General features: G+C 36.8%; 1 protein-coding gene across 1 annotated transcript in view; it reads right to left on the minus strand.

Annotated features, from left to right (window-relative positions):
- TTC39B (tetratricopeptide repeat domain 39B) overlaps positions 1-26,545 on the minus strand; it is a 134,407-nt gene that overhangs the window by 13,985 nt on the left and 93,877 nt on the right. The window contains 11 exon segments of the mRNA XM_054583176.1: positions 695-803; positions 3,706-3,832; positions 7,572-7,663; positions 8,290-8,451; positions 9,915-9,974; positions 10,061-10,128; positions 10,691-10,799; positions 12,084-12,149; positions 13,544-13,649; positions 22,605-22,669; positions 25,680-25,747. Of these exon segments, the coding sequence (XP_054439151.1) occupies positions 695-803; positions 3,706-3,832; positions 7,572-7,663; positions 8,290-8,451; positions 9,915-9,974; positions 10,061-10,128; positions 10,691-10,799; positions 12,084-12,149; positions 13,544-13,649; positions 22,605-22,669; positions 25,680-25,747 (1,032 nt within the window).

Genomic DNA, 26,545 nt, shown 5'->3' on the forward strand with positions numbered 1-26,545 from the left:
GGAACCTCCAAGTGAACTGGAGACGGGCCTCTAGTACAACCAAAAGTAATGAATAAAAAAATTAAATTGTGGTAAGATTTCAACTTGAACACAATTCTCTGTGTCTGCAAAAACATGATCGTCATTAGAGAGCAAAAGGAGGTATGCAAAGAGGCACAAACTAAAATCAGAAATGCACACTTTCCTTGTGATGCTCTAAAACTTGATGCCTTCTCCCCTTCACCTTTTTTTTGGTAATAGATTTATTACCATGTACTTCTCATACCATGTAATTCCACCATTTAAAGATACAACTCAGTATATTAGAGTTGTACAACCATCACACAATCAATCTTAGAACATTTTCATCATCCTCAAAAGAATATCACCCCCACCCCAGTTCCCCATCCCTAGGCAACCACTAATTTACTTTCTGTCTTTAAAGATTTACGTAGGATCAGTATTTCATAAAATGGAATCTTATAACACACAGTCTTCTCAACCGGTTTCCTTCACTCAGCCTAATGTCTCCAGGGTTCATCCATGTGCGCGTGTATCACTCCTCCTCCATCCCGGCTGCAATCATCCAGACACCGGCAGCCCAAGCTCTTCGGTCCTTATCATGCACACAAGGTAACACAGGAAGATGTGCACAGGGACAGAATGGGAGAGTGATAATGGTAAAGATTTCCAGGCGTTTACTTTTCATACTTACTTTCATTTTGTAAAGTTGCCTCAGCTTTTTCAATAGTTACTAACAGATTTTCAGAAAGGTCTTTTCTTTTGCTCACTATTGGAAAACCATTCCAGGCATACATCATTTCCTAATGAGACAGAATGAAAATCGATTTGCAATTATGTGAGGTTATTCAATGTCCTTTATGACAACAAAACTACAAATGTGCTTTCGCTTGACTGCTAGGAACTCATTGGGAGTTTAGTGACAAAATTTCCCCCTTGTTCATTTTATTATACGCCTTTTGCCTTTTATACTGTGAAGTAATTCAATATATTCTATAGTATGTTTTTATTAAAAAATTAATTTATTCATTCATTTAACAAATATTTATTAAGTATCTGCCAGTAGTCAATCCTTTTGGAAGATAATTGATCACAGATACATAAATAAATATAATATGTTAAACTGATACCATGAACAATTCTATTTAATATAAATTTTTATGTTTAAGTAAAGAGAAAACATTTTAAAATATCTGCCAATTATTTACATAAATTGTTTCCAAGGATACCACTAGAAATGAGCATAGGAATATTTTACTGGGCTCAGGTTCTTTTATACCATTACAACATGTCACAGTCCAGTAACACAATCCAATATACAGAAAATGTATTCATTTGAAGGCCATATGGCTGAATGACAGCCCCTGAAAATGTAGACTAATGATTTATCACTGCAGATTACATTTAATAGGCTAAAAGAAGAAAAAATTTTGGACCAAAATAAGTGTGTTTTTGCTTGAAAATTTTTTTCTAATTTTCCTGGAAGTGTAGTTCATATTTTTAATGGCATGCAATAAGCAGAGTAATTAGTATACTCTAGGAAATAATTCTGAAAATATAATAAAGATATTATTTGAACAATGTCTTACAGGGAAGCAGTGGAAACCAGGAAAAAGCATTTGGGTAGAGTGACAACAAAGTCATCTTTACTTCACAGCACTGAAAGCTACTACAATTACCACACTCTACCTTTTATTTTACATCTAACAGTTTCTTGTTGCTAACAGCATAATGACTCAATTCAATAACTAAGGGAATATTTATTTCAATTAATGATCTTCTCTACATTTTATTTTTATTGATGAAATATTTTATCAGAAGAAAGCAAGTTAATACCTGAGGTTTTATGAAAAATACAATTTTGGTAAAATTCCTAGTTACCACAACTCAAGCCAATTGAACACTGTTAGATCTAGAGAGATAAGTGTAGTAAGTTAACCTTCCTTAAGACCCTTAATAACCAAAGCAGGATATAATTGACATGTAAGTTCTAGGGCAGAGAGAAGACTGTGGTGCTCTAGATGGTTTTCAGGAAAGTTCTGTGACACAGAAAGAAAAGGTTTCCAAGCACAAATCAGTGATAGAAATGAATCAGAAATGGAGCTAAAAGCTCTAATTGGTCAAATAGCAGCAGGCTTCCGAAATAGCTGGGAAAAAGGGATATTTGGTCCTTTTTGTGATTTTCTTATTTTTATTGGTGCTCAGACATGATTATGGAGTGGACCTATTTTGTCGGCCACAGGCACAGAATAACCTGCCCTGGTGGTAGTGCGCCCCGAGACTGTCTGTCTCATGTGGGGAGCGCTTGGGCCTGGGTACTAGCTGCAGGCCCACCCCTGTCGCCTGGTAAGGGCTGCAGTTTTCTTTCTCATAGCACCTACGAAGGGCCCCTATAGTTCAATGAGCGAACAATAAACAGCCCAATGAAAAATTACGGAAGTATATGAACAATTCACAATAGAAGAAAAATGAAAAGGCACATAAAAAGATGTTCAACTGCACTGATAGGGAAATGCAAATTAAAACAGTAAAACACTGTTGGTAGAAATTTAAATTGGTTCAGCCTTTTGGAGGGCAATCTGGCAGTGTCAAAATATTAAATGCATATACCCTATAACCAGGAGTTCCATTTCTAGAAGGCTTTCCCAGATAATTATATGCCCACGCACAAAAAGAATGAAAAAGAATATGCACTGTAGCATGTTTAAAATAGTAAAAACTGGAAAAAGCTGTACAATTTTCAATGGGAAATAACTAAATAAACTCTAATATACAAAAAGATAAAAATTTTTAAAAATCAGGAGAGCCCAGCGGAGGACTACGGAGGTCAGCTGGCAATAGAGAGCTTTCTTGTGCTATCTGACTACTTATGCAAATCTAAAGCCCCAACGAGCCACATATGCACTTCTTTTTCAAGAAGTCTTCATTAAGAAAATTTAAGTTGAAATTATGGTCTTTATGAAGTCTATTCTACATAACAAAAATTTAAGTTGAAATTATGGTCTTTATGAAGTCTATTCTACATAACCTAACAATTACAAATATGAGACCCAGCAGTGCATTGTCAGATAGAGCAGCCACCAGCCTCTCAGGGAAACGTGGTTCGTCCGAACTGAGAGGAACTCTAAGAGTGAAACATATACCACGTTTCAAAGAATTAGGACAATATAAAAGGATGCAAAATATCTCATTAAACTTTTGTTGATTACATGTTCAAACAACAACATTCTGCATATACTGGTTTAAACAAAATACATCCTTTCAATCATTCTCATGTTTCCTGTTCCTTTTTAATTTTTTACCTTTTCATTTTTAATGTGGCCTCTTAGAAAAGATAAAATTACACATGTGGCTTGCATTATAATTCAACTCAACTTCAATTAAGTCAACTCACCTCATTCTGCCTGAATTTCCTTATCTATAAAATGGGGTTACAAAGAGGAACTACACTATGGAGTTACTGTAAGAATTAAATAATATATTTTTAAATAGTCTTTATCATAGTGTATGGAATATATCGACTAGTCAAAAAAATGAGCTGTATTATTTATTATTTAATTATTAATTATGAATGTTCACCTTATAGACACACAATGGTTTTTAATGGAGCTAAACTTCAGAAGGAAAGTTTGGTGTGCTCCCTGCTTCTATGAATAGACAATTTACTTCTAGAATGCAAACAGCAAATAAAATAAAGGCAGATACCAGGGCCGGCAACACAAGCTTCACAGGTGCAGGCAACGAGGGGGAGTAACGTCGAGCCTTCCTCACAGCAAACTTCTCCGTAGGAATAGACTTCCCCGCAATTCTCTGCTTCAAGCTATCCACCTGTCTGTGAAGAGCCCCAGCGAAAGCCATTAGAACACAGACATGCGTTACCCCTGTGGTGTTCACACTGTGTTCCCCAGACCAGCAGCATCAGCATCACCTGCAAACCTGTTCCAAATACAAGTTTTCACACTCCCCCAAAACCTAGTGAATCAGCAACCCCGAGGGGTGGGCCCCGCAGTCTGGAGTTCCCTGAGCCTGCCAGGAGGTTCTGATGATGCTCAAGTTTGAACACTACTAACTGACATATATTTCCTTCTACTTAACTTAGCCGATGTCTTGATCTATCAAACACAGAAAAGGAAGTCTAGATATAAAATTGGAAATTTCCATAAGTAAGCAGGAAAACATTCAGAGTATTTACTTACATCATGAATACTGAGAGAGAGGTAAGAGAGTATGCTGGTACACTGTCTGTGCTCATTTGCAAGTTTGACAGAGATCAATAAAATAATGTGGGTCAAAGGATAACTGCCCCTTAATGTATGATTTGAGAAAATGTTTCCTAAGCATGGGTGACTTTGAAAATAATCAGCTAAGGACAGACACCGTGTTTACAAACTTCCTTTCAAAATTCTAAGTAATTACAATTATAAAACACACAAGCACATAAAAAGGAGAGTAGGATGGGGAGATTACATGTTCCTAGAGTGCTTTCTTATAGTACATGAATTTGTAAATGCATCTAACACGTTGCTGAGAAAGAATTCATGAAAAGAAAAAGATAATACAAGAGAAAAGATATTCCAAAAATATGAGGACAAGGTTGTGCTAGGTAACTTCTGGGCACAATTTGGGGATATGATTTTTAACTGGAATGCCCACGATTTGGTGTTCATTAACCTCGGTGGAAGAGGCAATGGAAATGTAAGGTTGAGAGAAGGGGCCAGAAGTATGCCCTGGACACTCAACCACTCGGTTTAATGATCACAGAGTGTGTATGAAGAAAGTGTTCATTGGGGACTCTCCTGTCATTGTCCCAACAAATTAGATGCTATCACACTGCAGACCTTAGGCTTTCTCTTGAAAATTCGATTGCTTACATGTTTCACTGAAGTTGTTTTGATACCAAAAAAAAAAAAAAGGATCCTGAAGTGGAGAAAACAGAAGGTGATGTAAAAGATTTCAATGTATCTTAATATCCCATTCCATCACATGAGTAGTTTGTGTGAAATGAGAAAGTGCATTTGACCAGTAAGAGCACATTATCATACCATGGCTTCTACTGATGTTCATGTAGTTAGTAAACACGGTCCTGTTTTGACAAAGAGCTTTTAAAAAGAAGACCAAAAAAATGTTTCTGGTCATACCTTCAAATTTGTTCTGATAAGTCTGAGGGTTCACCTAAGACCTTATTTCTCATAACGTGGTCACAGAAAATTATATTCCATTTAAATAGTTTTGTCATCAATTATGTTTGAAGAATGTAGTGGGGTTTCTCCACTCCTTACCTCTCTCATCTCCACTGGTTCTCTGCTTTTTACCACAGCTGCCCACCCTTACAGTCCTAGACCACTTCATCACTTGTACCTTTCCTCCCTTAAAGCATACATTCAAGCATACCTTCCTGTGAACATCCATCTCCTCATTCTAACTTGGCTGTCTAATAAGACCTCCGTCTGCCTGCCCTTCAAGCTTCTCCCAGTCCCTTCATATTGCTGCTGAGACTGCCCTGTCCTTAACTCCCTTGTCCACTGCCTCAATGCGGCGCTAATCTGGCAGAAACCCAACCCTGAATGAAGCTCACTGTCCATTGTCGTTTCACCTACACTGAGAGCAGATCGTTGTAACTATAAATTCATTAGAACCAATTTCAAATGGGCCCTCACACTGCCACCTGTCATTCCCCCACCATGTCTCTCAGCACGTTACTGTCCCACTCTGTAACAATGACCTCAAACATTCTCCATCCCGCTCAGATCTCCAGCCTTTTCCCTTCTTCACTCTCAATAGAAAATCCTGCCTCCTGCATCATAAAGGAAAACAGAAGCTCTGAGGTAGGAAGACCTCCATCTCCTAACACCACCCATGAGCTTTGCACATTCTCTACCCCTTCCCTTCCGATATGTCAGTGCCTTGGGTTCTGTCTCCTCTTGCCTTCTCAGGAGCCTTACAAATATCAGTCATTCCATTTCTCACTTGCATGTGCAACTTCTCTATCTCAGCTGGATCCTTCCTAGTGGTTTTCAGAGTGCTCAGATCTCTCCCATTAAAATGCACTTTGACATTAAATCTCCCTCGAACTCTCTCCCCACCCCCCCAACTTCCTCTTTCTCTCCCTCTCCCTCTCCCTCCCCTTTATAATTCAAAGTTGTCCAGGGATGTATTTATGCTCAATTATCATTCATTCTATAGCCAACTCCAATGGGGTTTCCACTTCCATTCTATTACCTATCAGCTCGTGTTAGGGTTACCAATAAATAATCTCTGTGTCACTAAATACACACTTTGTCTTATTTTTAAATGGAATTCTTGTTCTGTGGGACATTTTTGAGTAATCTTTGAAAATTCTTTCCCTTTGACCCATATGTAGAAAAATGTAGCATCATGTCCTGTCAAATATCAACTTTGTTTTAGTTCTTTAAGTGTGTGGTGCTTCTTCCGGCAACAGGTTCTGACAAGGGGTCCGGCAACAGACCCCTCACATGCTGCTCCTGTGGTCTGAACCTGCATCATGACACTGGCCCACTGCCTCTGCAGCCTCTACTCCGCTTCCCACCTCGTCTCAGCCGTCATTCCTTCTACACTCTTATACATACCTCTTCTCCCTTCAGGGAATGAGGGGGCAGTGGGTAGTGGTCCCAATCACTGAGAGAAAGAACACTAGATTTCAAGGGAAGGCTGAACACGATGGGTTTAAAGTGTTTTGACATATCCAAGTAAAGGTGCAAATGGGAGGTAGATCTAGGGGTTTGGAGCTCAGTCATGAGGTCTAAACTAAAGATATAAATTTGGCTGGGGTGAGATTTCCTAATGTGGAGACTGACCTTTGAAATAAAAAGCATCAATATTTAATAGCTGGTTAAAGTAGGATGGGTCTACAAAGATACTAAGAAGAAATGATGAGAGAAGTATGAGGGAAAAAATCAGTCATGTATTGTAATTTTGCAATTATTTGTGTGATTATTTCACTATGTCTAGTTCCACTACAAGATTATAAACTCTACAAGGACAGAAGCCATGCCTATTCATTCAGCACCTAACAGTACTCTTCACACAGTACATGCTCAACAAAAAGGTTACGGATGGATGGATGGATGGATGGATGGATGGATGGATGGATGGATGGATACTGGTCTAAACAAAGTTGAACAGATTACTTCACAGAAGAGCTTCTCAGAATCTTTGACATACTAATGAAAACTAAGGATATGTTATACCGTGTTTCTCAAGTTTATCTGATCACAGAATACCTTTGATTCACAACAATAATTAACACCTTTTACTAACAATACCATTTTAGGAAACTGTTCAAAATGCAGTAGCAAAGCCCCAATAACAAAACAAAAAATAATGTGTTCTTAAAATTCCCAGTCACACCAGCAAATCTGCAAAATCCTGCTAAAAGGATGACATTTGACTCTTAGCTAATTGTTATTTTTTCAGAGTTCTTGTATTAAATAAGTAGATGAAGAAATATGAAGGGGAAGCATGGGAGAGCACTAAAGAAAAAGAAATAAGATGTATTTGTGTGCTCCTCTATATTTTCAAAGTCTTGGTTACAGAAATAGTGTATTGCTTACCTGAATAAAGTTACCACGTTCTCATTAGTTGCTACCACTTCCTCCTCCGGAAGCATACTCAAAATTGAGGCTTTCAAGAATACATATGTTGCCTTGAGGAAGAGAAAAAAATCATATAGTTACAGAAGATCTCTAGGTACGTGATATTTCCGCTCTGCCGTCAGGAATGACCTACAAATCTTCCAGATATATTATTTAAGAGGCATAAAAGAAATAAAAGAAAATGAAGTCTTATATTGCCTGTTCCACATGAGATGAACACTTTTCACTTAATTCTGACCATTTTCCTGTTACACAACTATACTTTTCATGGGCGAGAAAACGGATAAAATGAATAAGAGATCATTATCTTGCTCCTCCCAACTTTTGACAAATGGATAAGAATCAATGTTAATTATTTTGAAAACCTTTGTAATCAGGGCACTGGAAAGTCAAAAAAAATTATCAAAGCTATTGATAGTTAATAACTTTTAAATATAAGTACAGCTGATCTTCAGAGATAAAGCCTCTGTTGAAAAGGACTCTGAATGGATTTTCAAGTATGCAGTGCTGAGGACAGTGTTTATAAACAAGAGGTACTAACTGTACATTTCCTCCTTTGACAGACCTCTAAGTTGAGAAAATCATGTTGATATCATACTATTACACAAACAGTCCTAATAAATCCTGTATACTTATTAGCAAATAGATGACATTAATAAAAAGCACTGCACTTTACCTTGGACCATTTACTCTCTTTGCAAAGCAGGTCTGAATAGTAATATGCCTTCATCCAGTTTTGTTGGTATATATTAATCCACATCAGCTCCCAGTAACAGAGATGGTGAAACTGTTTCCATTCTTCTTGAACTGAAATGCATTTTCGAAATATCTCTTGTGCCTATAAGTCAATTGCATAAAGCTGATCATCCAGATATTATACAAGTAGATAATAACCTAATGGGAAAATACATAAAATACTTTGTACAAAATCATCACTCATTAAACCACTCAATATGATGCTATGTTTCTTTCTTTACGTGCAATGATACAGTTAATTTCTGCCTCTTTGGTTAACTTTATTAGGGGGTAGTGAAACTTTATAATGTGGGAATAGAGATGTTATAATATGTAGAAATAAAATGTAGAAGTAAGATATAAAATGTAGAAATCCTTTAAGAAAAGACTGATGATAAACGTCAGAAGTTTCAGACGGTAAAATATACCTTAAACAAAATTAAAGGCAATGAAAATTACAGGCAATGAACAGGCTGGGAGATGATATCACCACCTACATAACTGGCAAAAAATTAACCTTTATCATACAACGATTTTTATCAAATCTTCTAGAAAAAGACAAAAAACTCAATGGGAAAATTGTCAAAGATGAATAGGCAAATTAGAAAGTTACACAAGTAATAAATATACATATGAAAACATCTGCAAACTGAAAAATATAAACTTAAAAAATAGGTTATCATTTTTCAGTCAAGGTAGTGGCAAAAATAAAACAGATAATGTCCAGAGTGGACAAAGAGCACTGGAAACAAGTTTTCTTATATCTTTATAAAAGTTTAAGTGGAGCAATTTTAACAGGGCAATCTGTCAGAATTTATCAAAACGTAAACATCTTTGACCTAAAAATCCTAATGACCAGAATGGCATACACACGCATGCACACATACACATCTATGCACAAAAACACACACATCATCATGTTTATGACAGCACTGTTTATGGCGGCCAAACCCCTACCAATGGTGGACTGCTTTAACAAGTACAGTGCATCCACCCCAAGTAATGGAGCCCAGACATCAAAACAAATGAGTGAAATTTAGATACATCTGGAAAGAAATCCAAGGTGTATTGTAAGTAGAAAGAAAGAAATAAAACAAAGGAAAATACATGTTTGACCTCCATTTGTACAGAAGAAAATTGTTTTTGAGGATATTTATATAAAAGGCTTTTCATCTTCTTAAGGGAATTAGTGGATAGTTTCCTTTGATGAGAAGCATACATGTAATACGGTGAAGTTGCCTCTTATGCAGGGCCAGACTCCAAAGTCAATAAATAATATGGGGATGGGTAATAGTCAAGTCTTTTGAAAAACCCCTTAAATGGTCCATCTGTATTTTGTATACTCTACTGTGAATTGTTTCATGTACTTTATGTGCAGACTATAACCAGTAATCTACTACATTTAATAGAATAAACATACAAAATTTAAGTTTGGCTTTTTAATTACGGATTTTTTCTTTGTTTCTGTCAAGTGCATATAGCCAAACTTACTTATGTTGAATGAGTATGTGATGCTACTCTACCATACAGACAGCTCCCCAAATGACCCCCGCCCCCGTAAATTACCTTTTCTACATTCCCTTTCAGCAGCTCTATTCGGGCATGATAAAACAACATGAGTGAGCCCTGTGAAGGAAGGAAGAACACTGTTCAATAGTCAAACCCAGTCGATTGATTATGGTTGAAACAAGCGCTTGAAGTTCTAGGCGTACATTTGGAAACTGCTGGAGGAAGGGTGCGAGGAGACTCTCTGCTTCCACAAGGTTCACCTCTCCTGTACCTAGAAATTTAACAGAAGAGCCTCAGTCTTCATGAAACGTAGTAGATACTTATCATTAATTCTCCAAATTTCATTAAAGTATAGCAAAGGCATATTCATGAAAAAGATGAAAACTGTTAATTTGTCATTTTTACATTTGGAAAACAAAGTAAGTCTCATCTGCGACTTCCATTTTAGGGAGGCTCTAAGACAGACTAATTCTTAAGAATGGAAGCGGCTGTCTTCGGTTCCTCATTGGAATTGCTGGTTTTAATAGCAATATTATCTTATTTTAACCCAAAATTCAATGTAAAAAGAAATCTAATATGATGATGCTAAAATAGATCACCTTAAACAAGTTTCACAGAATTATTTAGCTAAGAACAGATAAAAATTTCAAAGAAACCTTCCCCGTGACAAATGTTACTATGACAAATGTCACTATTTTCCATCTTTACTTATAAATACATAAGTAAATAAATAAACCTATAGATTACTAGTGCTCACTTATTTTTCTAAATTTTTACTTACTCAGATAAAAGATAATCAACTGTCAATAACATAAAGAGAATCCAGTACTTACCAAGTATTAGGGAGATGTAAGTATGAAAAGATAATATAGTTAAGCAGCACAGTGGAGACCTCATGCTTTTTCCTGAGGCACCTTCTCGTAGCTGCAGGAGGCCCAGTTCCTGAGGGAATTAAACGCATTTTAGAATGTGAAGACCATGACTGAAAATTCATATTTCGAAGCTTTAAAATGCTAGTTCATTTATCCCCTCCCTCCATGAAGATGAGTTTATTTTTCAAGAGCTTAGAAGAGTCGGAATTCCTAACTGGGCATAAAAACAATCTTACAAATTCTTTTATATCACGTGATTCTAGGGAGAAAAGAAAAGCAGAGCTCACTTTATAGAAATGCTATATTTCTCTGATATAAATATGAATTTATTAAAAATTGAGGATCTAAGTGGAAGGCACTATGGTGGGTATGAACAAATATGGTCCTATGTCTTCAAAGAGCTTTCCATCAAATAGAGAAGACAGTATATGAACACATCATTTTATTAGAATACAGTGAGTGCCACATGAAAAATGAATAGTCAAGGGGAAGAGTAATCATTAAATACAGAATCTAAATAAATAGAACATATCGTGTAGAGATCAGCATAAACACATAATAGCTTATGAAGAACCTGGATTTGTAAAATAAATTAGGGAAAAAATTACAGGTTCTTGTACCTGTTTTCATACATTTCTTAAAACCTGCTCTTATAACTAACAGGGATAGCTTTTACAACAAGGCGACTCTGATAACAGCATATTGATTATTAAGATTAATAAATGTTATACACTACAAAAATAACCACACTGAAATACAATAAGCAACACTCATGTGAACAAATTTCCTTGCTTAGTTTTATAGTGAAGCTTGTAAAAACAAGGAAACCCAAAATAATGCAACTACACATGATCCATATGAGTGTTAAAATGTTAGATTTAGAAATCTAGCCAATTTCCTGGTTTTAAAGGAGACTCTAGGGATGCAAAAATGTTAAGGAAGCAAATTTGAACCATACAAGTACATTAAATGTCCAACAAGGTAAGCAAAAGGAGGTTCACAGTTGTAACTACATGAAACACAGGGTTTATTCTTGTATTATTATTATGTTACTGTAGTTACTGTATTCTTTTCCATAGAAACAACTATAAACCTACTTTTGCCCCACTCTTTATCAGTAAAATAAAATTTTAATCCCAGATTTTAGGTAACAAAGACAAAAAATTTTAACTTTCAGTAGAAAAATCATCTCTTATCTCCTGAAAAATATGATCAAGGACCAATGGTTTTTTATTGTCCTGCAAACAAATTGCCAACAATTGTCACATTAGTCATGAGTACATGTTGCATTACTCTAATATTCAATAAATAATGTATCTTTGCTGTCAAAATTAAAATAAAATTATATATGTACCCTATTTCCAGAAAATCCTATAAATTCTAGTAGTCTGATAATCCGTGCTGGTAAAAGGGACAGCATCTGTAAGAAAAAAAAACACGAATGTACTCACATGTTAAGTGTATCTAACTGTAGGTAAATGTTAAACTCCAAACAAAAAGTTTTAATGATTCACTAATATAAAAAATTAGAAGCAACTTTAAATCACTAGACATGTCTCAATCATAACATATAGCACATGTTGTAATAACTTCTTGTAAGTTCATTTAGCTAAGACAATAACCTGGAAAAAAAAGAAGTTTAAAAAAGACAAGCCTGGCCTTTTCAGCATGCCCTAAAGAATTCTTGCTCCTTTCATGTGTCATGATAAAACGATGAGAAGGCAATTCCTCGGTGCCCACCTTTCCAACAAGGTTTCTTTTAGCATCCTCTTGCAGAAAGCAAAGCCTGCTGTGTCCGCGTGACATGCAGCACCACCTCGAGTGGCCAGTTGCAGCACCACAGCCCCCTCGGAGACCTCCCTGAAGAGTCGTGGGAAAGGGAAATCATCCCCGTGCGCCATGCTGAGCCCTGTGCCTGGCTGTTCGCTTTGCTCAGGGCGGGGGGCGGGGTGGCCGCGGCGGGGGGGAATGGCCACGTGTGTGATTATATACCAACTCATGGGCTGTAGCCAATGGTGTGGTTGGATGGTCAGGGATTTGGAAAGAACATGATGGGAAAATTGATGACAAGAAGCTCTGGGGACGAGGTGTGTGGAGAGGCCTCTCTGAATGGGCAAAAAACATGAAGATATTTGTGTCCCCTCTGAATGCTCACTAAAGGCTTACCTCAGCACAGGAGTATTTTAATAATCAAGTAGACAGGGTGGCCCATTCTGTGGACAGTAGTCAGTCTCTTTGCTCAGCCACCTCTGTCAGCAACCAATGGGCTCACGAACAAAGTGGCCACAGTGGCATACGCTCTCACGCATATAACTCCCTTCACCAGTTTATCTTCTCAAGAATTCCAGTCCAATCTTAATAAAATTTCAAAATGTCTACTATATCACAATTTTGACAGATATCTACTCAAATGCTTCGTCTCTCCCAGAGCATCAAAACTGTTCCCCAAGTTGTATCACTCCTTCACCTATTTTCAATTCCAGAGCCACCATTACTATGGCAAGGTCTCAGATGTGAAATGAAACTGGATTCCAAGATCCTTGCTACCAAAAAGTGTTACTAGTCTGTTCAGAGTGCTGTATGCTTCCCTTGCTGTACAATCCACAACTATTCTGAGCATGTGCAGGACTTCACAGCACATACCGACCAAAGCCCCCACTGGCTCACAGCAAAAGAAAACTGATCCCACTCTAGCCACTTAGCAACCAAACCCAGACAGGGGTTCAGGATGAGGTTCAAATGCAGTACAGAAGGCACTCAAAACCTATGATCCTTTTGCAAAAGATTCTGGTTGATATGTAACTATTTACTTACCAAATTAAAGGCCCCTATTCCAAGTTTGACACCCCCTTCAAACTCATAGAAGAACTGTTGCTCAGTTTTGTTCTTCTGAATTATATGCAGGAGAGAAAGGCATTCTCTGGATTGAAGAAAAAAGTTATAGGGTAAGTTTACTATGACTCTGAAAACAATTAAGTCAAATCTCATGCTACATACCATAAAGTAATTATCATTAGCCAAAATATGAAAGAAAATTTAAATGGATGTTGCTGTGCTGACTTTTGCTCTTAAGGCTACTGGGTAATTATCATTAAGGAAAACAACACACCCATTTCTCACTGTTCATCAGGACCAATCCTTCTGGGCTTAAAGCAAGAGAGGGTTCAAACACCAGCACATATGCTCCGGAGACACGGGACTGCAGCACTGGGATCTCACCATCTCCCAGTAATGTGGCGAAGGGGACTTCCTAGGTGTGGTCCGTTCCTCAGCTGCCATGCACACATTAGATGCCCTAACTTCCACCAAGTAACTGAGATGCTACTGACAAAAAATACGAATTTCAGTGTGATTGCCACGGTCTCAAGCAGACCAAATGAAGTAGAGATTGTGACTAGGAAAGACTGAAAGAGGAAAGCAAATTCCATCGCAACGGCCCCATTTGTCCTCATTTTATCCTGTTCCATCCAAGCAAATCTTTTCTCACTTTAATACCTTTCCTATGCATTTCTCCCTTTCCCTTCACATCTTCAAAACAGAAATGCAAATTAAACACAATGACAAATATATAAAAATTAATAATAACCAGGAACTGCTTATCAAATTTACAAATACATATTTTTTAGATTTTATTTGTTTTTTATTTTTAGAGAGAGAGGATGGGAGGGAGAGAGAAACATCAACATGCAAGAGAAACCGATCACTTGCCTTTCCCACCACCTGACCCACGATCCAGGCATGTGCCCCTGCGGGGAATCTCATCAGCGGCCTTTTAGTTCACAGGCCAGCACTCAATCCCTGAGCCACGCCAGCCAGGGCAACAAATATATTTTTAAACGTATTAAGAAATAACCAGATATTATAGATCATCTGGTGTGATGTAATTATACAGCATGCACCCTCATTTATGGCATATTCAAGCCAAATGTATTTAACCTGAATCTAGTGATCCTGTAGCTCTTACTTCTAGTTTACAGGAAATATAAAGGGCTATGAACTGAATTATGTACCCCTCTCCCCCAATGCGTATGCTGACACTCTAACCATCCAGTGTGACTGTATTTGGAAACAGAGATTTTAGGGGGTAATTGAAGTTAAGTGAGGTTATAATCTGGTTAAGTGGTATCTTAATCTGGTAAGAAAGGTGGCCTTATAAGAAGAGGAAGAAAAAGAAGTAACACTCTCTCTGCCTTGTGAGGACACAGTGAGAAGGTGACTGTCAGCAAGCCAAGGAGAGAGTCTGCTCCAGAACCTGATCATGGACTTCCAATAAATTTCTGTTGTTTAAGCCATCCAGTCTCTGGTATTTTGTAATGGCAGCCTGAGCTCAAACAAGGAACAGGTTAGAGGAGAGCTCAAGGACGCCACCACACAAATCTGTGGATATACTGCAGGATAACTGGATTGGGCTTTTCAACAGCTGTCATAAATATAGAGTCTTTTAAAATAAAATATTACTTAATGGACACAAACATCAGCTGTGCACGAGACAGTCTTGGGTTGAATCCTGGTGCAAACATACCATCAGGAAAAGAAATTTGGGGCCAACTATAAAATTTAAAGATGAACTAGGTATTACATGAATGAAGATTTACTGACATGAAGTAAAGACCGTTAACTCAAAAAAGCAGTTTACAAAAGAGTATGTACAGTGTGATCTCATTTTGGTTAAAAAATACATATATCTTTAGATTTGTATAAAATTATTCTTTAAAACATATACTAAGGTGTTAACAACTGCAATCGCTGACTGGTAAGAGAATACAGGGGTGGGTGGGTGGGGGGGGTGTATGTGTGTGTGTTTTAATATTTACTTATCTACATTTTCCTATTTTCTAAAATATATATGCCACTTTTGTGATAATAAAGCATTATTTTAATTATGAAAGGAAAAAACTAGGGCTTGCAAAGGTAAGAACAAATAGATACATTCACCTATGTCTGATAAAATGTTATAGGGCAGGGGTTGGCTCACTATTGGGATATAGCTTCACCCATTAATTTACTTATTGTCCATGGCTGTTTAAACATGTCAGTCATAGAGTTGAGTAGTTGCAACAGAAATCTTATGTCCCCACAAGTATGAAACACTTGCTATCTGGTCCTTTAAGAAAAAGTTTACCAATAGAATTATTCTTCAGAATGATTTTGTAGTATATATCAAAAATCTTAAACAAATGCGTATCTTTGACCCAGCAAATCCAATTTTATTCTAAGGAAATAGCATGGATGCACACAAAACCTTACTTATAAAGAGAGGTACTGTACTACTTATGTATAATGAAATTTCATAAACAAACTAAACAGGCAACACCAGGAAATTAGTTAAGAATACAGGTGCATCAATGCACACATTTATATATACACATGTAGTACATTCACATAATGGAATACTATGCAGTCGTTAAAAGCCACGATAAATTAAAAGTATTTTATGACCTAAAATTTTCTGATATAAAGTAAAAACAAAAATTTAAAAATGAAAGCATGTAATTTCGTTATATAAAAAGATAATTACATATGCTTAGATACATGCATAAAAATCCAAATGTCAAAACATCAAAAGGATGGCAGAGTTCTTCCATTTTTAATCAAAATGTAAATGTTCTATTTGCTGTAATTAATGATTGTTACAGAATTTTCAAACAAAATGGAGACAGCATAAGTGTCCCTACAAAACCACCCTGCAAAGACTTAGTCACTATTAACAGCCTCATACATGAACTTCTAGATGTTTTCATGCTTTATTAAGAAAGCAATTTTAAAAGACACAAGTGGGATCATAGAGTATACACTGTTCTATAGGTTATATTAACAAGTTACCATGAAAATGCATGAAAGCTACCTTTTTCTCTTATATATTTCATTGATTATGCTATTACAGTTGTCCCAGTTTTCCCTCTTTGCCCTCCTCCACCCCCTCCACCCAGCACACCCAATTCCCTCCTGCAATGCCCCTAGTTCATGTCCCTGGGTAATGCATTAAGTCCTTTGGCTACACCATTTCCTATACTGTTATTAACATCCCCTTGTCTATTCTGTACCTACCAGTTTGTACTTAGTCCCTCAACCTTTTCCCCCATTCCCCCTTTCCCCCTCCCAGCTGATAACCCTCCAAATGATCTCCATATCTACGATTCTATTCCTGGTTTGCTTGTTTGCTAAGTATGTTTTTTAGATTCAGTTGTTGATAGTTGTGAGTTTGTTGCCATTTTAATGTTCATAGTTTTGATCTTCTTTTCCTTAAATAAGTTCTTTAAACTTTTCATGTAATAATGGCTTGGTGATGATGAACTCCTTTAACTTTACCTCGTCTGGGAAGGACTTTATCTGCCCTTCATTTCTAAATGATAGCTTTGCTGGATACAGTAATCTTGGTTATAGGTCCCTGTTCTTCATCACTTTGAATATTCTTGCCAGTCCCTTCTTGCCTGCAAAGTTTCTTCTGAGAATCAGCTGGCAGTCTTACAGGTACTCCTTTGTAGGTAACTCTCTGCTTTTCTCTTGCTGCTCTGAAGATTCTCTCTTTATATTTAACCTTAGGCACTTTAATTCTGATGTGTCTTGGAGTGTGGTCCTCTTTGGATCCAACTTGTTTGGGACTCTCTGTGCTTCCTGGACTTGTATGTCTATTTCCTTCACCAAATTAGGGGTTTTCTTTCATTACTTTTTTAAATAAGTGTTCAATTCCTTGCTCTTCCTCTTCTCCTTCTGGCACTCCTATGATTAGAATGTTGGTATATTTGAAGTTGTCCCAGAGGCTCCTTAGCATATCCTTATTATTTTGCACTATTTTTTCTTCTTCTTGTTCTGATTGAATGTTTTTTTCCTTTCTTATGTTCCAAACCATTGATTTGATTCTCAGTTTCATCCACTCCACTGTTGGTTCCCTGTAAAGTATTCTCTATTCACTTACTATAACTTTCATTTCTGCCTGAGTCTTTTTTATGCTGTTGAAGTACCCAAAGAGTTCCTCGAGCACCCTGATAACCAGTTTTGAATTCTGCATCTGATAGAGATAGATTGCATTATCTCCATTTTTTTTTAGTTCTTTATCTGAAGTTTTGTTCTGTTCTTTCATTTGGGCCATGTTTCTTTGTCTCCTCATTTTGGCAGCCTCCCTGTGCTTGTTTCTATGTATTAGGTAGAGCTGCTTTGACTCCCTGTCATAGTAGCATGGTCTATTGTAGAAAAACACACTGGTAAGTTGGATGGGGCAGAGCCTTAGGTAATCGCTAGGGCAGGGCAACCTGTGTGAACCAGATTGATGGAGTCTCAGATATGGTGTTGCCACTCTGTGGCTCTCTGTGAGGGAGAGCTCAGAAAAGGGACGATGGACGCTGCCTGGCCTCTGGGGTTATATCCAGAAGGAAGCTCTACCTCCACAATTGCCCTGATGCCAGACACTTCAGTTCCTCCCTGTATGTCACTGGTACCCTTCTAGCTGCTGGGTCCCAGAGGAAGTAAGTCTCTGTAAGTCCTAAGTCCGTTGCGGGCCCTTTAAGAGGAGAAGGCTGAGAATCCTGCAGTCTCTTCTGATGTCCCAACCCCTTCCGGTTTTCACAGCCAGAAGTTATGGGGACTTATCTTCCTGGCACTGGAACCCTGGGCTGGGTGGTCTCATGTGGGGCTGGGATCCCTCACTCCCGATGTAGCCCTCCCAATTTTTATCCACCACACCTGGGTGGGGGACTGCCCATTCCACATCTCTGCAGTGTCTGAGTGTCTGTGTCTCTGCATCTCTGCGTCTCTGCCTCTTCTACATCTGGATGAATGTGCCCTCTTCAATTCCTTGGCTGTCAGATTTCCATACAGCTCGACTTCCTGACAATTCTGGGTGACAGTTGTTTTGTAGTTTAGTTTTAATTTTTGCTGTGGTTGTGCAAGAAAGCAAGCCATGTTTACCTACACCTCCATCTTGACCAGAAGTCAGCAATCTGAAAGCTACCTTATTCTTTAACAAGTGCATATTATTCCATTCTATAAAATAATTTGTTTTACCAAGTTCCTACTCTTAAATATTTATTTTCAAATTTTCCACATTATAAACCATGCTGCTCAGAGTGTTCCCATACATTCATCAAGTATTTTTCCTATGCCTTTTCCTATAGTACTATAACTATAGTTAACACTATCCTAATTATCCTTAGGATAAACTCTTAGAAAATGAACTTCTGAGATCAAAGGTGATGCACATTCTTGATTTTGATATATACTGCCAGGACTTCCTCCAGAAAAATCCCCACCAACCTATGAGTGTCTCACACTGCCATCTGCCGTCAATCACTAACATCACTTTTCATTTGTGTTTTTTATTATGGTGTACTTTGTCATGATGAAAATTTAAATGTTTATGTGGTGAAGTCAATCATTTATAATTTCTGATTTTATGTCATGCTTAAGAAGGCTTCTGAAATTGGCACCATGGACTAATGATAAGATGTACTGAGAAGGACACAACATCCCTTCTCTGGTATTCTTGCCATAGATGCAAAACCTGAATTTAAGCATGAAGAAACATAAGACAGGTCTACATTGAGAGATGTTCCACAAATTAACTGCCCAATATTCTTCAAAAAATATTAAGGTCATGAAAGACAAAGAAAGACTGAAACTCTCCCAGATTAAGAGAGACTGAGGAGACATAACAACTACATGAAACATCCAGAATCCTGGTTTGAATGTGGACCAGAAAAAGGGCATTGGTGGGACAGTTAGAGAAAATTGAGTGAAATCAATAGAGTGGTTAATAATATTAAGTCAATGTTAATTTCTTGATTTTAATAATTATACTGCAGTTCCATAGATGTTAATTTTTGTAAATCTGAGTGAAGAATATCTGAAAATTGTTTATAAAAGTTCTAAAGTTATTTTAAAGCAAAAAATTAAAAAATAAAACAGAAGTTTAAAGGCCTTTCTACTTCAGGGCTATAAAAAATACTTTCCTTTGTTCTTTTAGTACTCTTATTAAAAATATTCTAATGTTAAATCTATATCAATTTATTTTTATATAGTCTTTTTTTCCAAAATGAAGACCAATTTTCCCAAAACCATTATTACAGTACTCATCTTTCTCCACTGTTTTGAAAGAGATCTGTGTACATACAGGAATTCAGTATATTGTAGTACACACAAGTGTGTGTATGTACATATGTGCACACAATGTATCTGGTTTAAAACCCTACATTCCATTCCACTGACATATGTGCCTGTGCTACTAAGAGTATTTTAATTTCTTCAGTTTTTTTTTAAGTTTTGATGACAAGAAGCAATCAATTCTAACATTCTTTTATATATCCTAAAAATATTTTGAAAGGAAAACTAAACAGCATGTCAGGATCCCAAAATCCATCCCTCTCCAGGATTTCTGAATGGAATATAATGTTATAAAATCACTTGGGATAAAAGTTCATCTTAAAATACTAAATACTGGCTCTGCTTCCACTAATGGAGATCTGCTTCTAATAATGGCACAGTGGTTTATATTAGGTTAACCCTCCCACAGATAACAATTATTAAACTCTAGGAAAAATTCAGAATATTTTAAATATGTTTGCAGGCACTGGAAAATGAAAAAAAAAGTAGCCAGAAGCTAGGGAAAGAGTTGACTTTCTTAACAGAACACCTGAGTGGGCTTTATATTTATATGACTAGTTATCTGAAAGTACTCCTCAGTCTGCTCAATGTATGGTGCCAAGATCTTATACAGGAATTCACAGTCTTACTGGCTTAAAAAGTAAATTTTCAGATAGAGGAAAACCACATAAGAGAGAAACACCAGCTCCACTCAAACTCCTGGCTGACCCGTGAACTATGTGAGCACTGAGGAGACTCAAAGAAAAGCAGAAACAAGACAGAAAAAATAATGTAACCAAGATTTCAGGTGCTGCCCACTACTAGAGAGTAAGGGTTTGCAGTCTGTCTAGTCAAGTTAAATGCTTCCTAGAACAAAAATCAGCACACTTTTTAGAAAGGTAACAGAGCCTACAGTCCCTACAATGTATCAATATCTAGTGTACAATTAGAAAATTACTTACATGAGAATATAAAAATATGACATATAGTCAAGAGAAAAAGCAGGCAATAGATACGAACCCCATGATGGCCCAGATGTTGAGATAATATCCAATCAGGAAAAAATCAATTTTTTAAATGAGCAGCACCTAGATGACCTATTAAACAAAATCAGGCTAACAATGTAATTCCAGTCTCAGAATGAGAAGCATAAGAATGGAGCAGAAAACAATATTTGAAGAAATAATGGCCACAAATTTGTCAAAGTCACACTTATGCACTTCATAGCCAAGTTGCTAAGAACCAATGATACGAAAGAGCCTTCAAAGCAGCCAGGGAGGGAAATAATAATACAAATAACAGCTGACTTCTAATCAGAAACAAGAGACCATAATACAATGGATTGACAGTTTTAAGGGGTAAAAGGGAAAAAAAAAATCCTTGTAACTCAGAATACTATACTGAGCAAAACACATCCTTCAAAAATGAAGGCAAAGATAAAAACATTTTCAAATAATTGAAACAAAGAGAACTGTTTTTGAAGGCAAACATACAGTACTAGAAATACTAAAAGAAATTCTTCAGTCTGAAAGTATACAGAAATGAGTGAAGAACATGAAAAATGGTAGATAGATGGGTAATAAAGAAGACAAAACATAAGACTGTTTAAAGCAAAAAATTTGGCACTACATTGTGGGGTTTAAAATATACATACATATACTATAATAAAAATAGTATAAAAGACAACAGGTGGTAAATGAAACTACATTTTTGCAAAGTTCTTATATTTTATGTGCAAAGGTACAATATTAACCCTAAGTTGATAGTGATAAGAAGAATATTGTAATAACCAGAGCAACCATTAAAAAATTAAAGATTGCTATATAACTAAGAAAATAGAGGGATTATACTGAAATATATATGTATGCATATATTTTTAATTTATTAAAGCAAAACAAGGTGAGAAACAAATGAGGCAAAGAGAAAAAAACAAAATGGTAGTCACTAGTGCAAATGTAGTGTCATAGAGAATAACAAAGCAAGATACAACTATGTACATCTACAAGAAATGTAATTTAAATATAAAAAGATATGTTTAAAGTAAAAACAATATATGCAAGCAAACACTAATCATTAAAAAAGCATGAATAGATGTATTAATATCAGACAACACAGATTTCAAGACAAGGAATATTATAAGGATCCAAGCAGGGATATTTCATAATCATAAAAAGGTTAATTTATTAGAAAGATGAGGCAAGTAAAATATATATAAGCCTAAAAACAAATGTTTTAAGTATATAAAGCAAATGCTGATATAACCAAAGATTCTAGAGAAATAAATGACTCCAGAATCAGAGTTGGAGATTTTTAACATTGTAAGTAAATGATAAAACGACGAGATAAAAATCAGAAAGGATATAGAAGATATGAAAACCACCACTGTCTACCTTAACTGAATATTTGAATCACTGCAGAAAATTCTATTGGGCAATGCTACTCTAGAGGCTGGACCAAAGACGTACCTGTCATTTTAAATTTAGATATTGTTTTCAGAAGAGGGACACTAAGTTTATCTCATCATAAACTGTCAGTCATTTTTCAGCTATTTTCCTTTAAAATTGCATTTAAACTTAAATTCTGTTGTCCTATAGCATTGAATACAGACTCAGTAAGCCAAAAATCAAGTGTATGTTTACCAATGCCAAATATAAAAAAACCTAGTCATACTTAATGAGAATTCTGAAGTACTAAGTGGTACATAGTATAGGAATCCTTTAAAAACCCATGACTGTGGTCAAAAAGGAACAAACTTCCAATTATAAGATTTAAAAAGCCCATATCTTAATTTTTAACTTACTTATATATTTGGTAACTTGTTCTAATTTTGAGTCCACCTTTGATGAAGTTGATCATATTTTCATCCTGAAAACAATTCAATTAAATAATTAGATCATTTAGTAAGAGTTTCTTAAACTTTCCCCACAGTTACGTAGTTGTATAATTAAACAAGATTCATTCTTTAGAGTACATAATTTTTTAATTAAAACATTCTTGTTTTACATTTTAAAAATTTTCTTGTCATTTTTCTTCAAAGTTAGAGGACAACAAAAAGGAAACATTTTTAAAATCCTTGAATTACTTTAAGGAAGTAATTAAAGAAATAATCCTCACCAATTAAGAGCCATATACGTTAGTCCAAATTTACTTTAATAAGCATTATCATCTACTGAGCAACTTTTTTCTGGAATCTAAAATGGTCGGCTTTACTAATATGCTCCTAAGGCCTAGCTTTCCTGTCCCTGTCCAGATGTACTCCAGTAAATAGGATTACAGTTCTTTTTTCCCAGGATATTTTAGCAGGCACAGTCTATTTGACATTGTGAATTTCATTTACATACATTTCCACACTAAAAATACCTGTTCTGGATTCTAAATTTGTTGTCACTAATATGACAACACTTCTCTTGCCTAATGGTCATCAACCATAAAATTGAGGCAATTGGCCTAAATGAATACTATTTTCAGGGTTAGGATTTCAAAACAGTCTCTTATTAAAGTATATCAAATAACTGCTTGAAGGAAGTTACTACAGGGTGGGACAAAAGAAGACTTACAGTTGTTTGTATGGAAAATAATACGATAATTAATAAATACTAATACAAGAATAAACTCTGTTTCACATATTCATAACTGTAAACCTACTTTTGCCCCACCCTCTATAATAGATGATGCAAATGGAGATGATCCCATGTTTCACATTTCTAGAATATTTTTCTAATCTCTTAATATCAGAAAGGTGCTCTGGTGTTTACTTCCTGTGCGCTTGAATATCCTTCTGAAGCAAAACAAAAACTGATTTAGGTTTGCAAGTTTCATTAATTACTTAAATATTTAATATTTCAATTATTAAAAGAACCAACAAGTACAAAATTCACTATGCAATTTAAATTTTTATCTTCATATTTTAAGGAATTTTATGATTGCACAAGTTGCAATAATGGCCAGGAAAGAATTTCCTAAAGTAGATTAAAATATGCCTCAAATAAGAATATCTCATTTCATGATTCACCAAACAGCGGCACCTGAATGTAAAATTAGATGAAAGCAATGCAACATGCTAAGGGACGGGGGAAAGCATACGGATGGAGACATGCAGCCCAGGATGTCACGAGAGCACAAAAGTGGGAGAGCCGGCGAGGCATGAGGAATACACAAAAGTATCCTGGAAGTATCAGTGCCTAAAGCACACACACATTAAAAAAGAAAAGAAAAGAAAAGAGTAGGAAGTGGCCTGGTGAAGAAAGGCAAAGCAGATGTAAATTCTGCAAGCAAAGGAAAACAGGTGGGAGGACAAGGAAGCATTTACAGATCACGGTGTGCTTCACGGTCTGTGCTGTGTAACTCAGCATGGTTGCACAATCTACAGCAAAGAGGGGAACGACTAAGGAGTATGAAAGCCCCCTTTGCCATGCCACTCAAGTATGCAACAAACCTGCCGCCAGAGGACATCTGCGAGAGGGGAGTCGGGAATTTAGGGGAAGATACAAACTTAGTGTGAAAAAGCCTCCCCTGTTTCTAATACAGAACCACTGCTTTAGTCCATGAGAGCTACTAAATGCTGAAGCAGAGAAATGGCAAGGTGAGGTTCTCATCTTTGAGAGAGTGTTCATTTGCACAATGGATGATGAGCTGCAGGTAAGAGAAATTAGAGACAGATGTTAAAATCCATTTGGTTGCTGTGCAGTCTGGAGAAGAGCTGATGAGCACTTTTTCTAGAACAATTACATTCAGAAGGAAGAGGAAGAGATGGAGCTGCTAAATCTTCCAAAGGTAAAGGAAGCATGACCGTGAAGCTGACTGAATGTGGAGGGATGAGGAAGAGGAGCGCCATGGGTATCCCCCGGATCTTTAGGTACAAGGCCCCGAGCGTAAAATAAGCCTTCAAATCGCAGATTTGATTGTCAAATCCCTACTTGGGAAACACATGACAAAAAACTGAATGCTCTGTGACTAGCATGTTTACTCAGGCAGTAAGACTTGTTTTCAATCAGCCTTCATAATATGTTGGGTTTTAGGAAACCGGGTCATAGACCAGATTGATCCGATTTTACTAAACCAAAACCCAACCTAAGAGGTCAACTTCCAGAAAAAAGAGAAAAGCATCTCTCAACACAATGTGAAACATTGAGATAGAGAAGGATTTTCCATTTTACAGTTGAATTTCTACCCTTTTACAATCTCCACCCCACGCTGCCCCATTGCATCCATCACTGCCACCCACGTGGCCATGATGTTAAAATCCATGCTTTTTGGAAGGACTGGAAGATACAATAATAGGCAAGGTACTGTTGAAACAGTTCCTGGAGAGGTGAAATTAAAATACCCCATGAGAAAAGAATTCATGGTTTCTTAGTGGCTTCTTAAAAATGCTCACCTACAGGAAGAACTAAAACAAGACAGGGGAATGAGTGTAGGAGGAGGAAGAAAAATAAAATCTGAAGTATACATGAAAAGTATGGCTCTATGCATGCAGAACTGAGCTTTGCTGAAGCATGTGGTAAAAGAAGGAAATGGCCAAGGAAGCCTCTTCTGCTGCTGTGTGCAGCGCTCTACCAATAACAGCGAGCACAGAGAGAAAGAGAAGCTCAGTTTTCATACAGAGAAGATTCCTGAAATTAGGGGTGGTACTTGCAAGGGTTTCTTTAAAAGGCAGTGCTTCCCAGTAGACTGAAGTCTGAAACAGACTCTAAGTACATTTGAATAAGAATAGGCTCCCTGAAATCTTTTTTCAGCCCAAATTTATCAGAATAACAGATATCTTTCATTTCAGCTCTAAGTCAAAAACTGAAACACTGACATAGGAAGAGCCCCACTTTTCCCATGTACTGGCAGGCTTCCCCAGCAATACCGATCTAAGGCAAAGGTTCATTACCTGCACAAACGTGAGTGCTGCTTTCTGTAGGAGACACTCGGCATAACAGATTTCGGCATGCATTTCCTCTATTAAAAACAAATAAAGTCATATTAAGGACAATCCCACGTCCATGGTGATTGCTCCAAGATGTTTCGAAAAGACTGGTAGATAAAACGAGCCCAAGAGAGACGCAAAAACCGAGATTGCTCTGATGTTTCCATAAAGCAGAATGATGACCTCAGTTCTCAGTCTCTCAGCAAGATTTTCCCAGGATGTGCAAAATGCTTCAGGAAAGTCATCTTACGGTCCCATTCAAGTGTAACGGCAAGGAACTGGGCAATTGGTGACAGAGACTCAAACTCAGCTCACAAGAGGAAACCAAAATTTAAATGCATTTTTTAAAAAAAGAAAACCACTCATTTTTAACAGTTATATGCAAGTTTAACACAGTTATAAAGATTGAAAAAACTTACTTATATTTGTGAATTCTAGCTTCTAAAATACAAAGGTATGATAATCATGGTAATGATTAGACACGTTATTAATCTGCAGATAAAACAGCAATTATCTAGAGTTCTGTGAAAAAGAACTGTCATGAACACACAAGTCATGGCTCCTCACACACAGAAGACGACGTGAAAAGTGCACTAGCACAGTTTTCGGCTGTTCTGATCGCTGAGACACCTGGCAAGGCACAAAGCCCTGACAAACGGTGCCTGGGCAGCGCTGGGCATCCCACGGACATGGGGCACTTCAGAACCATGGCTATCTTCCTGGACAATCCACTACACTAGCAGAGACTGGGGAGAAGGGGGAATCACTGCATTTTGCATTAAAACATCAGAAGATTCCTGTTTTATCCATTAGAAACAAACTGGAGCTTT

The sequence above is a fragment of the Pteronotus mesoamericanus genome, unplaced genomic scaffold (genome assembly GCF_021234165.1).
Source record: "Pteronotus mesoamericanus isolate MK-2021 breed Mesoamerican mustached bat unplaced genomic scaffold, CSHL_Meso_final contig_73, whole genome shotgun sequence".
NCBI lineage: Eukaryota > Metazoa > Chordata > Mammalia > Chiroptera > Mormoopidae > Pteronotus > Pteronotus mesoamericanus.